Source organism: Mytilus californianus, unplaced genomic scaffold, assembly GCF_021869535.1.
Source record: "Mytilus californianus isolate M0D057914Y unplaced genomic scaffold, xbMytCali1.0.p SCAF_7, whole genome shotgun sequence".
NCBI classification, from domain to species: Eukaryota; Metazoa; Mollusca; class Bivalvia; order Mytilida; family Mytilidae; genus Mytilus; species Mytilus californianus.
Genome location: NW_026262723.1, coordinates 99,864,010 through 99,877,968, shown reverse-complemented (window position 1 = coordinate 99,877,968; position 13,959 = coordinate 99,864,010). Strand labels below are relative to the sequence as shown.

Here is a 13,959-nt window from a genome sequence, read left to right as displayed (position 1 = left end):
TCAATGGGTGTTTAAGATTAAGATAAATTTAGTATGGTTTCATAAGGTGTTCAAAATTTTACAGAATGATGACTAGACACCAAGAGATGGCTTCAACTCAAATGGTCAGATTGAGCCAAACATTGACATTCACTTATAACATTATCTGGAAGTAATATACTTAGTAAATGTGAAGTCATTCATCCAGGATACAAGAATTTTACATGTTGTAACAATAGCGTTATCAATATTCAGTTCAATACAAAAAGTATTCAGGGTTTCACAAAAAATTTCATAGGAAAAAGTAGATTCTTGTAACATTAGAAGTTTTGAATGTTAGAACAGTAATACCTGTTTAAAAGCAATAGAAAAGTGTGTTGATGTCAATGAATAGTGTACATCCCTACTCAAACATAACAGCTGATACAAGAGTATAAAGTAATGATGTTTTTTGTTTTCTTCAGTCATTGCACTTACTGCTAAAGCACTAATTTCTTCTTTCAGAGGAACATTTTTACGTCCACCATATTTGAATGTTTTTCGTAAGTTTTGTAAACAAATTGATGCAGCACCACTAAATGTTCGTGAAGTATCAGAAGCTGTTGTTTCTAAATATTTGAATAAAAATGGCCGTAACATTTCCGTACAATCACAATAACAAGCAACAATCGAAAATAACCTCCATCCCATTACACAACTCTTTCTGTAAATAAAAAAAAAAGTTTTAATTTAAAATATTTTTATGTACAATTTAAAATGACTGTAACAGTAAATATAAAATTATTTATTATAAGACACAATACATAGCTTAAATAAATATATTATTGTAATTATAAAAGTCTGGATAAAAAATTCTGAACTGATCAATAATGGCCTTCTAATTTGGGATCAACTGGAGAGTACAGAAGAAATAGTTCTCATCAGCAGATTATTAATGAGTGAATCGGCATTACATTTGATGGCTAATCTGGACACATCGACACATCTACACACTAACACTGGTTTATGATCAATCTGTCGCCATAGTTAGGCTTTGACATAGAACAATACAACTGTGCTTTGGCATCTAGGGTCTTTTGACACCATGGTAGGTGTAATACGGAAATTTACCGCCGTAAGGCTGTGTAAAATAGGAATCTACTGGAGTAGGCTGCGTCAAATAGAAATCTAATGTCGTACCCTGTGTCCGATGGAAATCTAGCGTCCTAGGCTAGGTTTAGGGCTACATTTAGGGTTAATTTTAGGGTTTAGGTTTAGGTTTAGGGTTAGGGTTAGGGTTAGGGTAGGTTTAGGATTAGAGCTGTGTCAAAGAGCAATCTAGCACCGTAGGCTGTGTCAAAGAGAAATATAGCGCCATAGGTTGTGTCAAATGGCAATATAGCACAGTAGGCTGTTTCAAACGGCAAACTTATTCCGTAGGGTTAGGGTCAGGGTAAAGATTAATTAAATTCGAGTTATGTGTCTGTCATTGGAGACTACATTAACAGGCATACAAAATATTTGGTACAGGTCTCATACATATCCTTGCTGCTGTATGAATATGTAATTGGGTAAGGAACTAATTCTACAGTATACTACAATTGAGCCCTAATTTGTTCCCAATTCTATTCAATTTAAGCATAAATATGATAAAAGTTTGTGCAACTCTTAAAACTAAATTAATCCTGCCAAATGGTTATGAGTGTACTCAAGTCAGTGTTAGCAAGTTTACAGTATATTGTTCTTAGATGAATAAGGTTAAAGATTACTTTAAATATATTCAAAGATTTAGTTGTCTATGGTTATGTCAAGGACTTCTCAGTGTTATCAATGTTTCTGGTTGGTTGTTCTTAGTTTAAAGGTTGCCATTACCATAAATATATTCTTAGCTTAAGTTGTCTATTCAAATTGTTTTAAAGCTTGACATTTCTCAAGACATTTAGACATTGCTGTAATATCCATTAAAGACCAAATTGTTTTCAGTCTTAATGTTGTATGGAGTCAATTTGCTATCTCATAACTTTTTTTGTTGAAAGGTTAACTCATCTAACAACTAAAATGTTTTTAAGATTAATTTTATTAGATGAGGCTTGTTGAGACCCATTCAAACTGGAACAACTTGTTTTAACTGATAGTAAAACTCACGGTTTCATACTCCTGTTACTGGTTGTTTGTTTGCATAACTGACAATACACTTCATCTCTTAATTCTGGATACTTATGGCAATTCTGAAACAAAATCAATTTTACTTGTGTATCAACTTGCTGACAATATAAGTACTATCTGACAAACAGATGATAAAGTTAACTTTTCTGTCTCTATTTGCTGTTCCTTTGGGTTTTTTATTCCAGTTTTATCTGTCCTGTATGTTCTCCCATTTATTTGTATTGTAGTCCTGTCATGTAATCTTGTCATTTTAATGTTATATTTAACATTGCCAAAACAGCGGGAGGTTTGGCTAGCCACAAAACCAGGTTCAACCCACCATTTTTTCTTAAAATGTCCTGTACCAAGTCAGGAAAATGGCCATTGTTATATTATAGTTCGTTTCTGTGTGTGTTGCATTTAAGTGTTGTGTTTCTGTTGTGTCGTTGTTCTCCTCTTATATTTGATGTGTTTCCCTCAGTTTTAGTTTGTAACCCGGATTTGGTTTTTTCTCAATCGATTTATGAATTTGGAATAGCGGTATACTACTGTTGCCTTTATTATCTGGTCTTTTGATGTTGTTTACTTCCCTTGAGTAATATTTTATTATATGACTATTTTTTCCTTGTCCAAAACATTGAAATCATTGCAGAAATAAAGATGCATTAGTTTTATTATGCAAGTTAACTTACACCATTCTACTCGCAACTTCTATACTTTAAAAAAAGAGAAATGCACAGTAATTGGACATTGTTTGCAAAGTAATATGTTAATACCTCTCTATTCATTAAGTATAAAAATATTTCATTGCAGAATAAAGTTTATGTCTGAAGTTTGATAAGATGTCTACCTTAAGTATTTTGAGTGCACAATCTGTTTCATCCATACCAGACTTCATTGGATAATCATCCATAAACATCATTACACCTGAAAATAATCAAAATATTCCAATATATTCAATTTCTTTCAAATGCATAATAAGGACTATAAATCATACAATGGAAGGTATTGTAAAGATACCTATCTCTCATCATTTTGTTACTTAACTTTCACATAGTTGCTATGGACAGAAACAATTTGGTTTCATCCAACCTCCTTGGTGATAACACATGTAAGCCTCATTTTCAATAATTTTCCAAGCAGAGGAAAAAAAGAATGAAAACACTGTCAAGGACATATCCAAACGACAAAGACTGGTATTTTTATGTATTTTAACTAACATAAGAAAGGGCTGGTATATTTATGTATTTCAACTAAAAAAAGGGCTGGTACATATATATATTTAATTTAACATAAGTAAGGGCTGGTACATTTATGTTTATATTCTAACAGTTTTTTTTCTCAAACCAAATCAATCAATGATGTAATGCTCAAAGTATCTTTTACTTATAATTATTAAATATTTTCAATAGAACATATATGATACCGTATTTTAAAGATGATGAATTCTTCCCAGCAGTGTTTTGGTAGTTTTTAAGATCAGACAGCTGATTGCCAGCTGCAGGAATAAATATGGCTGCCCTATCTCAATAGCCAATCAAATTATTATATACTGACTTTACAGGCTATCCCCAGTTTTGATGGGAAATCATGGGGGTGAGCAGCCTAATGTTGGATATAAAAAAGGTAAGAGCTTTTTAACATATGTAGCAGTATCTTAGACCCAAACTTTATATAGTTGCTGTGTTACAATACTTACATAGAAAACATTCCAATGCAAGTCTGTTAAGTTCATTTGAATTCAGTTTTAACAAAGAGGTCTGGATCGGTGACTGAAAAGATATAAAAATTTAAAGATAACACTGCTATAAAGCTGATCTTTTTAAACAATTTAAAAGAGTTCACATTCAACCATTACCAACTCATAAATCGGTTTTAATTTTAATTACTGACAAAATGCTTTCTGAAAATATATAAATATATTTGAATTAGTTCTAGGTATTACGACAAAACTAAAACTAAACACTGTTAAGGATACTAATCATCTCATTTTTTTGAAAATTTTTGAGTTTCCTACAAAAAATATATCAAATGTCATGGTTAAGAAGAATGCAACATAACTTGGATTCTGACATCAAATAATTACATTTGTCTCAAGGCTCTAAACTTATAAGGAAAACAAAGTTAATAATCAAATATTATTTTCTATAAATAAAAAAAAAAAAAAAATTGAAACCTAAAACAAGCAGACATAATGATTCAGCACTATATAATGTCTATAAATAATAGCATTACAATAAAGAACATCTAGTTTCATTTTCCATCAGTTATTCCTGGGTACACTATTCCCAGCAGATCCTTAATCTTTGAAATAACCATATCATCATCTTCATTATCAATACAGATGATCATTTCACTCATATGAGCTCTTTTTATATACCCCAGATCAAGTTATGAGTTACAGCACATTAAAAACCCACTCCCACAGATCACCACTGCAGAAAAAAACAAGATGGGTGACTGATTATGCAGACATAGACCTTATCGCTGTTTGAGAATCTGTGACACTTGACCTGAAAATATTCAACACTTGAACAAATGACGTCATGCAACAATCACTTTACTTTTGTGGTGTCAACATTTTCTCTCTGATGTTAGAAATTGACATTATCATCTGTGATGTGCAGTAACGGCAGACAAATAGCGATAAGGTGTATTTTAAACACTATGCATTCCCTGATTTTGCTAGACAATGGTACAACATAGCAACTGATATGAGTATTTTAGTGGCAGGAGTGCAAGCATTGCAGATGTACCGTTTGGTGGTTCATGGTAATACGCTTGTCTCTTTCTTTTGATACTACACCATTGGGAATATTTCCCTGAAAACATGTCAATATCACGTTTCTATAAAAAAAAATCTATAGTAGTGAATCATTATGTCTACTTTATAAGCTACATCTTAAACTTATTTCTGACCAATCATTTTATTTGATTTTATGTTTTAAGGACAATGTAGCATTTTAAAGAATGGAAAACATGCTTATTGAAAATTTAAGGCATGTTCTTGTCATAACAATGATAACGGAACTTGTACACATCTCTTAAATAACCATTAACTTTGTGGAAAATACCATAGGAGTAAAAGTAAAATTGCTAAATTTGAGATGTTCTACCAAAGCAAGTGATTTTACAAGTTACAATTTTTGAAATACTTACTGTATCTGAACAGAATTGACTATTTGCAAGAAATAAGTGATTTGGTAAAACTAATAATTATCTCCTTTGCAAAACAGTTGATATATAGTAATGCCCTTGTTGGCCTATCTTTGTGCTCTTCTGCAATACTATTGTAATAATATGCAAGAAGAGGTCAAGCAATGCAACTAAGTCATCTTTGTTTACTGCTAAATCATAGAGAGTGCTCTAATCCATTACAATTGCAAGGTCACAGTCTTTTAGTAACAGCAAGACTTACCAAATACTTATAAGACTCATAAAGCTGAAGACTTACTTATTATTTGACCACTGCTTGTGCATGGGGGAGTACTTTAAATCTTAATTGAATTTTAAGTTAAGATATTTTAATATGAAGGTTACATGCCAAAGAAAATTAAACCTTATAAGCATCGTTTACCTCTACAGTTCCCTGATACCAGTATCTAATTTAAATCAAAAAAAACGTCCAATGCTTGTCTACATAGATAGAGTGAACCCTACTTCATTTCAAAGTCAAACATCAAAGTCACATCATGACTAATGAGTTAATTTAGAGGTTGTAAGCAACATAAAGCTCCAGTCTAACAACGACTCTATCATACATGGCCAAACTCTTGGTGAAATTTGACCTTGATATTAATCAAACCTACCCTGGTCCACTTGACCATTTCTGCTTGTTCCTTCCATGACCAGTCTCCAGATCCTATATAACAATAAATTATACATGTATATTTGTAAAATAAAATTGATTATTTCTCATTTTTTTTTAACTTGAACTGAAGTACAGAATTCATCATTTTGAAAAACAGGGACTTAAGACAATAAAATGAATAAATGGTAAAATTACTCTAAATAAAATAAAATTAACATCTGATTTATTTGTGAGTCCACAGCTAAAGGACATGTCATCATTGTTTTTAGCTTGTTTATTTCAAGTGCAATAACTCTTGATGAATTCAGATAATGTGGATGCCTCATTTACATATTTCTAAGAAAAGGTTTCTTGTTATAGCAAAATGTAAATTTTTAATTGCTAACTTGAATTATTTGTCCTCACAACGATAAAAATATGGGAGAATTGAAGATCTAAGTCTAAGTGGATTTGAGGGTTACCCTTTCTGTTTGGAACAGTTATTCCAAAAACACTTTCAGTTTTTCTGATTGTAACCGATACCTGACCAATATTAAATACTTCTTTCAAGCAAAGTTTTGAATAATGATACAACTATTGACAAATGAAAGATATAATTTTATATATATATACTTTACAATATCATAATATAACAAGCAAGACAAAAATATTCTATACAAAGCCTTTTTATATTGCTTAAAGCAGCAATATAAATTCTTATGGGTTCTTCCTATTTTTAATTCAATGGAATGTTAGTCCTTATCATTAATATACAGACACATCAGAAAATAATGAGAAAATATGTGAATGCTAAAAAAATATAGTATTAGAAAAGGAAATATAATATGCATCTATTTTTTCCCCTTACTCAATGAAATGCTAATTAATATCTAAGATGGATGGAAAATATTGTTGACATTTTCGTTAGTTTATTGAAGGAATTTAGTAAACAGCCATCACCTCTTCGTTTTCTTTGATCTCGTTCCATGTTTTGAAGTTTAATACTTTCTATCTTTTTAACAGATCCGTACAATGAACCATCAGTTCCTTTTCTTACTTCATATCTGGAAATTTGTTTGTTATAATGCCATAATAATAATAAGATACAATAATATCATGCATATTGGAAAGCTCAAATAATTGTATGTATGTTAACAGCATATAAGTGACACCTGGGAAGAAGATTTATAAATAAGTAGAGTTGTCTTTAGGTTACAGAATCAAGAGAGATTATTTGAACTATAGACCGAATAAAAATTATTTGAGCTATCCATATAAACTTGTATACAAAATATGTAAATAAAATTGTTAATATTAACATGTAAAGATGCATAACATACATGCAGAATAACAACAAAAAAAAACAACTTCTTGAAATTATTGTGTGGAATAAATTCAAGAAATTGTTCATATAGAACACATGAAGCATATAACATAAAGTCAGTGTAATTCAATATCACAGTAACAATTGTAATTATAAATCTTAACCCAACCTCCAATTCCAACATGAAGAAACAGAATTACACTGACTTTTATATACATTTATTGATGAAAAGTATGCTTCATCTAAATTATTTAAACAACGACAGAAAAGGCACATAATTGGAAAATAGTTTTCTCCTCCTTTTATAGATGAAGCATACCTTGAAATGCATAAAATATGTAGTAAAATTTTGTTGCAAAAAAAAACAAAGAGCAGTGTCAACAAATATTTTTTTGCAACATTTGGAGTACAACATTTCATGCAATAACGAACATGTCTGTGTTGTTTACCTTGCTTGTACATATTGAAAAAGTTACCACCGTGAACGTTACCACTGTGAACGTTACCACCGTGAACATTACCACCGTGACGGTGATTTTGCCTTCTCTTTCTGTAAAAGTACCATCAAAAGTTATCTTATTCGTTCATAAATAATTAATAAGTTTTATTTTCTTTCTTGCATCCAAATATATTTTATTCGTTGTTGTATCTAGATATTTTCAATCTGTTAACTCGAACTCTAAAACTTTGCATCTTATTTGCACATGTACATGAAGAACAGCAATAAAAGTACTATAAACTAACCTTAATACTGCTGCTGTTGCTGCATCAATCTCTTTTAATAAAGGTTGAAAAAAAAAAACATGAACACAAAAGAATTATGTCCAATGACTCAACATATCAGAATTGTATTTTTTTAAGTTAAGATATTACATTCTCAAGAAAAAAAAAATCAAATAATTAAAAAAATCCTGTGATGCTTTACAAAACTATAACTCTTACTTCTCTTGAGATTCCTTAAAGTTGAGTAAGGAATATTCCATCATGGAAAACTTTCCATCTTGTACCGCTGTTCCTTGACTAGTTTCACTGATATTATCACGACCATCCTGTAAATAAACAAATCTACTTAGATACTTTTCTCATTATTTAATCAATACTTCCGTATTTTATAGCTTTAAATTTAAATGTGAATTTCTTTCATCTAAATTTTTTAAAACCCACCCATTTTGTACTTGTTCCAGATGATTTAACAATTTAATTACACAAGTATGACATTTCATTTCTGTGATTAACTTTGTGTTCTATTTAAATATAAATGATATGCATGGTAGCTACCCATTGCATCAAATTTGCATGCGCTGTTGAGCATCAATATAAAAGATCTAAAAATTCCTCCTCTATTTAATATTTAAAAAAACGTTTCAATTATTCAAGTGATGCATTCAAATTGGTAAATGACATTTGTTAGACTATAAAATTAATTTAATTTCCTACATCTGACTGAACTAAAAGAAATATGCAGCAATGTTGAAATATGGACACACTATGTAATGCATTTTCGCTATTCAATCAAATTCTATTATTTTAGTTGATGCTCTCTAATGAAATATATATTATTTCTACAAACAACATATTTCCCTTTAAATTTATCAGAATTAATCTAGTGTAGGTATTCTTTTAATGAATATGAAATAAGCCATATTTACAATTGCCCTAACCAGTCTGGTTTAACTTTGCCAGGGATTGAATCCTATGAACTCCCCGAATTGAGGCAAGCATTCTACTATGTAAACCACAGAGGTGACTATACAGCAAGCAGTTCAAAGGTGAAAGACCATGTTTTACTACAGTGGATAGACAGCAAGGCTCTTTACTTGTAAAACATACCTATGTATTTATAATTTTTTCTTACCCTGCTTGGAGGTCTGATTATTCTTTGTACTACATGTTCTGTCATATGAGCCTGTGAGAAGTAGAAAATAAGTACTTAACCAATAGTTTAACCGAGCCTGTGAGAAGTAGAATAGTACAAGTACTTAACCACTAGTTTAACCTTTGTGCATTTGCAAAAGATAGACAAAATGTTGAATAAATTCACTACTTTACAGTGTATAGTACCTGTATGAATTCAGGAATATAACATTTTTATTTGTTCGATTTATCAATGATTGTGATGTTTTGATTTTTGATACATGTTTATGTACTACTAGTGCCATGGTGTTTAATGTTTATGTACTACTAGTACCATGGTGTTTAATGTTTATGTAGTACTAGTACCATGGTGTTTAATGTTTATGTACTACTAGTACCATGGTGTTTAGTTCATTTTAGAATCCTATTTATCTTTATCTAAATCTGCATTTCAGTATAATTATACATAGCTTCTAGAATCCATAAAAATCCATATTACATTTATAAATGGTTGCTATTTTTTCGGAAAAATATGATTGCTAATCAATCAACAGCTTTTGTTATTTCATAAGCATCTTAAGCAAAGTTAGTGAGATAACCGTTTAAACAAAAGTGCTGATTTCAAATGTGTTAATAAATAGATGTAATGAACCAGTGATTCTATAAAGTTTAATTTAACATTATATGCACATCTACAGGAAGTCCTGTTTTTACACTTGCTATTCATTCAAAACATGAAATTTCTATATATCCTCAACTGTACTTCCACTACTATAGCTGGATAAATGTTGTTGATAAAATATGCTTACTGGTCAAGGACTACTAACAGTTATCTGCTATTTTATGCAATTATTTATGTGGCGCATAAATACAAACTACTGACAATAAAATTGAGAATGGAAACGGGGAATGCTTCAACGAGACAACAACCCGACCAAAGAGCAGAAAACAGCCCAAGGCCACCAATGGGTCTTCAACACAGAGAGAATTCCTTAACTGGGAGGTGCAAGCATACTTATCTTGTTTGTAAAAAAACAGATTTGATTAAGATATGTTTATTACAATTTCCTTTTTAAAAAAAAAAAAAGATGAGGATTTCAAGCTCTTAAATGGATTTGATTTGATTTTGATTTTCTGTGTTTTAACGCCACTTTTGGGCTATTTCGTGGCAGCCAGTTTTTATTGGTGGAGGAAGCTGGAGTGCCAGGAAAACTGACAATCCTAGTCAATTAAGATTGGAGTCGAGTGCACCCGCATGAGCAGGGTTCGAACTCACAACCTCAGTGTTGACTGGCTAGTGATTACAGAAGTAACTACTTAAACCACTCGGCCACCGAGGCCCCTCTCTTAAATGGAAATAACATTTTAGCAAAAAGGTGGATTGGGTTGGGGTTCTGTGTATTCACATTATTTATATATCCCTCTTTACTCTTAAAAAATGTGGAGGTATTTTCCGAACCAAATGGTTCACCACAAACAATATTTTTATATACATGTATAGTATAGTAAATAGTTATGTCATCATGGTGTAATACATATGCAGAAACATGAAATCATCACTTTATGACATACTTGATATAAACATTTTCACAATAAACAATATCCAAACCTGCTTAAGAATATATCTTCTATCAAAAAAACTTTATAATCCTGTGTAGAACAGTGCATGTTATGTTTTCAATTGACTGTTTAAATTCAATTCAAGAGAAACTTAATATTGTCCAAATTACATACAGAATAATAATGTGTCTGATACTTCTTATATTTTGATCTCCTAGCTGTCTCATGCACTTTTAAACCTCAATCAAATAATGCTGTCTGTCATTTAATGTCAAACTGCTTATCATTAAATCAGTGAACAACTTGTTGGTTGTTGAAACCCATCAAAGAACCAGGCTTAACAATTTGGTATGCCAGACTTGTTTTCGTCTAAATAAGGTTCATCAGTAACACTGGATCAAAACAGGGGAAGTTCAAACAGTTAAATATGAAGTTGAAAAGCATTTAAAACAGAAAATCTCAAAAAAGTTGTGCCAAATACAGCTGAGGCTTACAGCTACAGCAAATCCGGAATAGAAAAAACCTTTAGAATTTCGAATAATTCAACATTTTTAAATTAAAGCAGTAAATTTGCAGAAAATAAACAGAGGTTATTTCACAACAAAAAGGTGGATTCTAAGTCGGAGTCTGTGATGTGAAACCAACATTCAAAGAAACTCTGTGATAACAATATGATAGAAAACTTTGATTTTTTACTGAAGTTGGAAATTATTAAGTAAAGTTTACAAATGAAATAGAAAAATCTTATTTTCCAACATCCTCCATTCAAGCACACAAATCCAGAACAACAAAATGTATATACTACAATAAGTCACATCTAAGTCTGCTAACAGCATTTCTAAAATCTTTCTACTAAAAGGAAGAGCTTTCTCAATGACTCAAATTGATGAAGGGTTCTTACAAAGTAGTAGATCTAATAGCTAAAATTCATTTATGTAAAAATCTACATCTGAATACATTTTCTAAAAAAAAAGAAGCTGATAGCAATTGTTAACTTTGCAAGATAGAAAACACTCTATTTACAGCATATGACATTCTAATATTGTATAGCCAAAATCATTCAGTCATTGCTCAGGTTTTTTTTTAAATCCTTTTACTTAGATCTAAAATCAAAGTTCAAAGCTGATGAAATTTTTGATTGTGTGCAAAATGTCACAAGAAACCAAATTGCTAATGGTGATGATTGCAATCACTCAATGACAAGCGTTAAAACTAAAATTGGTTAAAACATTTACCGGATAAGGATAGTAAAACACCTTTTGTACCTCATCAACTGTCCCGTTCTCAATATCCTGTTTATTTAGAAATCAACAATTACGATACTTCTTGTAACTATCAACATTTGCAAAGTTTTATCTAAATTAAATTCATTTTAAACGGACAATCTATTTTTATTTGTTGTTATTAACTTTAAAATGAGATCAAACAAATTTGGTTTTCAGTACTTTCATTTTTAAAACAACATAAACATGGGTCTGTAAAATTTGAAATAAAAAATAAGGAAAATAGAAACAGAATGCGAGATTTTTCTTTTAACAGATAAATATTTGTACATTTTCATAAAAATTTCTAAGTTATCACTAAATTATAATAGAGAATGTGACACATCAAACAAATAATTTTCAAGTAGAGAATATGGGATTGGAAATGGGAAAAAAATCAAATTTTTCAATAAAAATCAAATCTGTCCAATAATGATGTTGGAAACTCCAAAATATTGAAAACATCATTTGTTGTGCAATAACAACAATCAAATAAGATTTTTACATTTACCTCTCTTAATATGTCATTTAAAAAATTCTCTGATCAAGCTATTTTCAAATTAGTCTGTCATTGTAGCTTACCTTGGTATTGCTAGGTGACCTTTCAACTTCATGTCTGGCTAAAGGTTTACAATATTCCTCTGGGAAATAACCTAACACCCCATTTAAAGATCCATACAGCCAACCTGAATTTTAAAGAAGAAATTCTGTAAAAATCATGACATGTAGTTTTGAGAGATATCAGCTGGGAGACTGTGCTATACAATATTTTTTCTCTTCTTTATCTTGAAACAAATCCCACTCTAAAAGTCTTACCATTTGAAGGAATTTGTACCATAAATAATCAAGAATCTGAAAACTTACACTGACAAAATGAAGTGTAAAATGAAGTCAAGGCCATATGATCTTAGTTTGAATTTTTTTTTTATATTTACATACCTCTTTCTAGTGGAAATTCAGCATCTAATAACTTAACAACATCTCCCTTCCTGAAACTGAGAAGAGTTGACTCCCTTGTGATATAGTCTTTAGATGCTACAACATATTTGTGAACCTGGAAACAGAAAAAATAAAGATTTTTGAATATTAGATTATTAATAAATATTTATAATGATAAGCCAAATTTTTAGATATTTAGACAAAATAAATTATCCCAATAACAAAATACTAAATATAAATCCAAATTTTATAAATTATACATTCAGTTCTATCAACAAATAATAGAACAATACAATATCATCATTTCCAAATTTGATTGAAATATTTCTTTAGTCTTTATTATGAAAAATTGGTCAAAGACTCAAATGGACAGGTTGCAATACTTAAGGTTTGTAATTTGTAACCATATAAAACAAGTTGTAATGTCACTTGTATTTGACAAGCTTATAAAAAGGGAGAATCGTGAATCACTACACAGGGACATGCTTATAAAAAGAGAGAGTCTACTTGAATCACTACACAGGACAATTGAATCAATTTACTTTTGTATTTCAGGTTTAAATTCAATGATATGTCAAAATCAGAATTTGTATAAAATAATACCTACCCTGTCTGTTTCTGACAAATACATGTCTATCAGTTCTTTCATTTGTTTAGCCTGGAAAAAAATCATGAAATGCAAATATCATTTGTGACAAATATGTGTGTATTAGTTCTTTCTTTCCATTTGCATGAGAAATATTTTCTTCCATTCAGCTTTTAAAAAAAAAATGTATTGTGTCTTAAAAATTGTATACCAAATTTTACTTTTCTATTTTTCCTTAATTGGCAGGTGAGACAAAATTCATATTTAGTTCATTTACATGCAAGCACCCCAGCAAGTTCAGTGTTATTTTGTTTGTAACTTTTTAGATACATTAACAAATGAATATTTAATAATTACCCTGTTGGTATAGAATACTACAGATCTATCTTTGAAGTTAATCTGTGCCACGTTTCTGTTGTGGATCTGTACATCTATCACATCTTCAAATCTACAAAATATACAAAACATGCAAAAGCCAATGCCATTGTTGAAGATAGCAATACATTTTTAATGTTTTTTTTTGTGAGTGCCTCAAGTAGAT

General features: G+C 30.3%; 1 protein-coding gene across 10 annotated transcripts in view; it reads right to left on the bottom strand.

Moving 5' to 3' along the window:
• The window catches only part of LOC127707404 (unconventional myosin-XV-like), a 127,019-nt gene that overhangs the window by 10,516 nt on the left and 102,544 nt on the right, over positions 1 to 13,959 (bottom strand). For 6 of the 10 annotated variants that reach the window (XM_052211880.1, XM_052211882.1, XM_052211887.1 and 3 more), the window contains 13 exons: positions 13,776 to 13,866; positions 13,440 to 13,490; positions 12,833 to 12,947; positions 12,476 to 12,579; positions 11,867 to 11,923; positions 9,073 to 9,123; positions 8,160 to 8,266; positions 6,854 to 6,957; positions 5,913 to 5,965; positions 3,803 to 3,875; positions 2,954 to 3,030; positions 2,104 to 2,186; positions 457 to 682 (listed from right to left, as the gene is read on the bottom strand). In XM_052211880.1, the coding sequence (XP_052067840.1) occupies positions 457 to 682; positions 2,104 to 2,186; positions 2,954 to 3,030; positions 3,803 to 3,875; positions 5,913 to 5,965; positions 6,854 to 6,957; positions 8,160 to 8,266; positions 9,073 to 9,123; positions 11,867 to 11,923; positions 12,476 to 12,579; positions 12,833 to 12,947; positions 13,440 to 13,490; positions 13,776 to 13,866 (1,192 nt within the window). Of the gene's footprint in view, positions 1 to 456; positions 683 to 2,103; positions 2,187 to 2,953; positions 3,031 to 3,802; positions 3,876 to 4,811; positions 4,926 to 5,912; positions 5,966 to 6,853; positions 6,958 to 7,666; positions 7,768 to 8,159; positions 8,267 to 9,072; positions 9,124 to 11,866; positions 11,924 to 12,475; positions 12,580 to 12,832; positions 12,948 to 13,439; positions 13,491 to 13,775; positions 13,867 to 13,959 lie in introns of those variants that run through there. The other 4 variants (XM_052211886.1, XM_052211889.1, XM_052211883.1 and 1 more) reach the window with 3 other exon arrangements.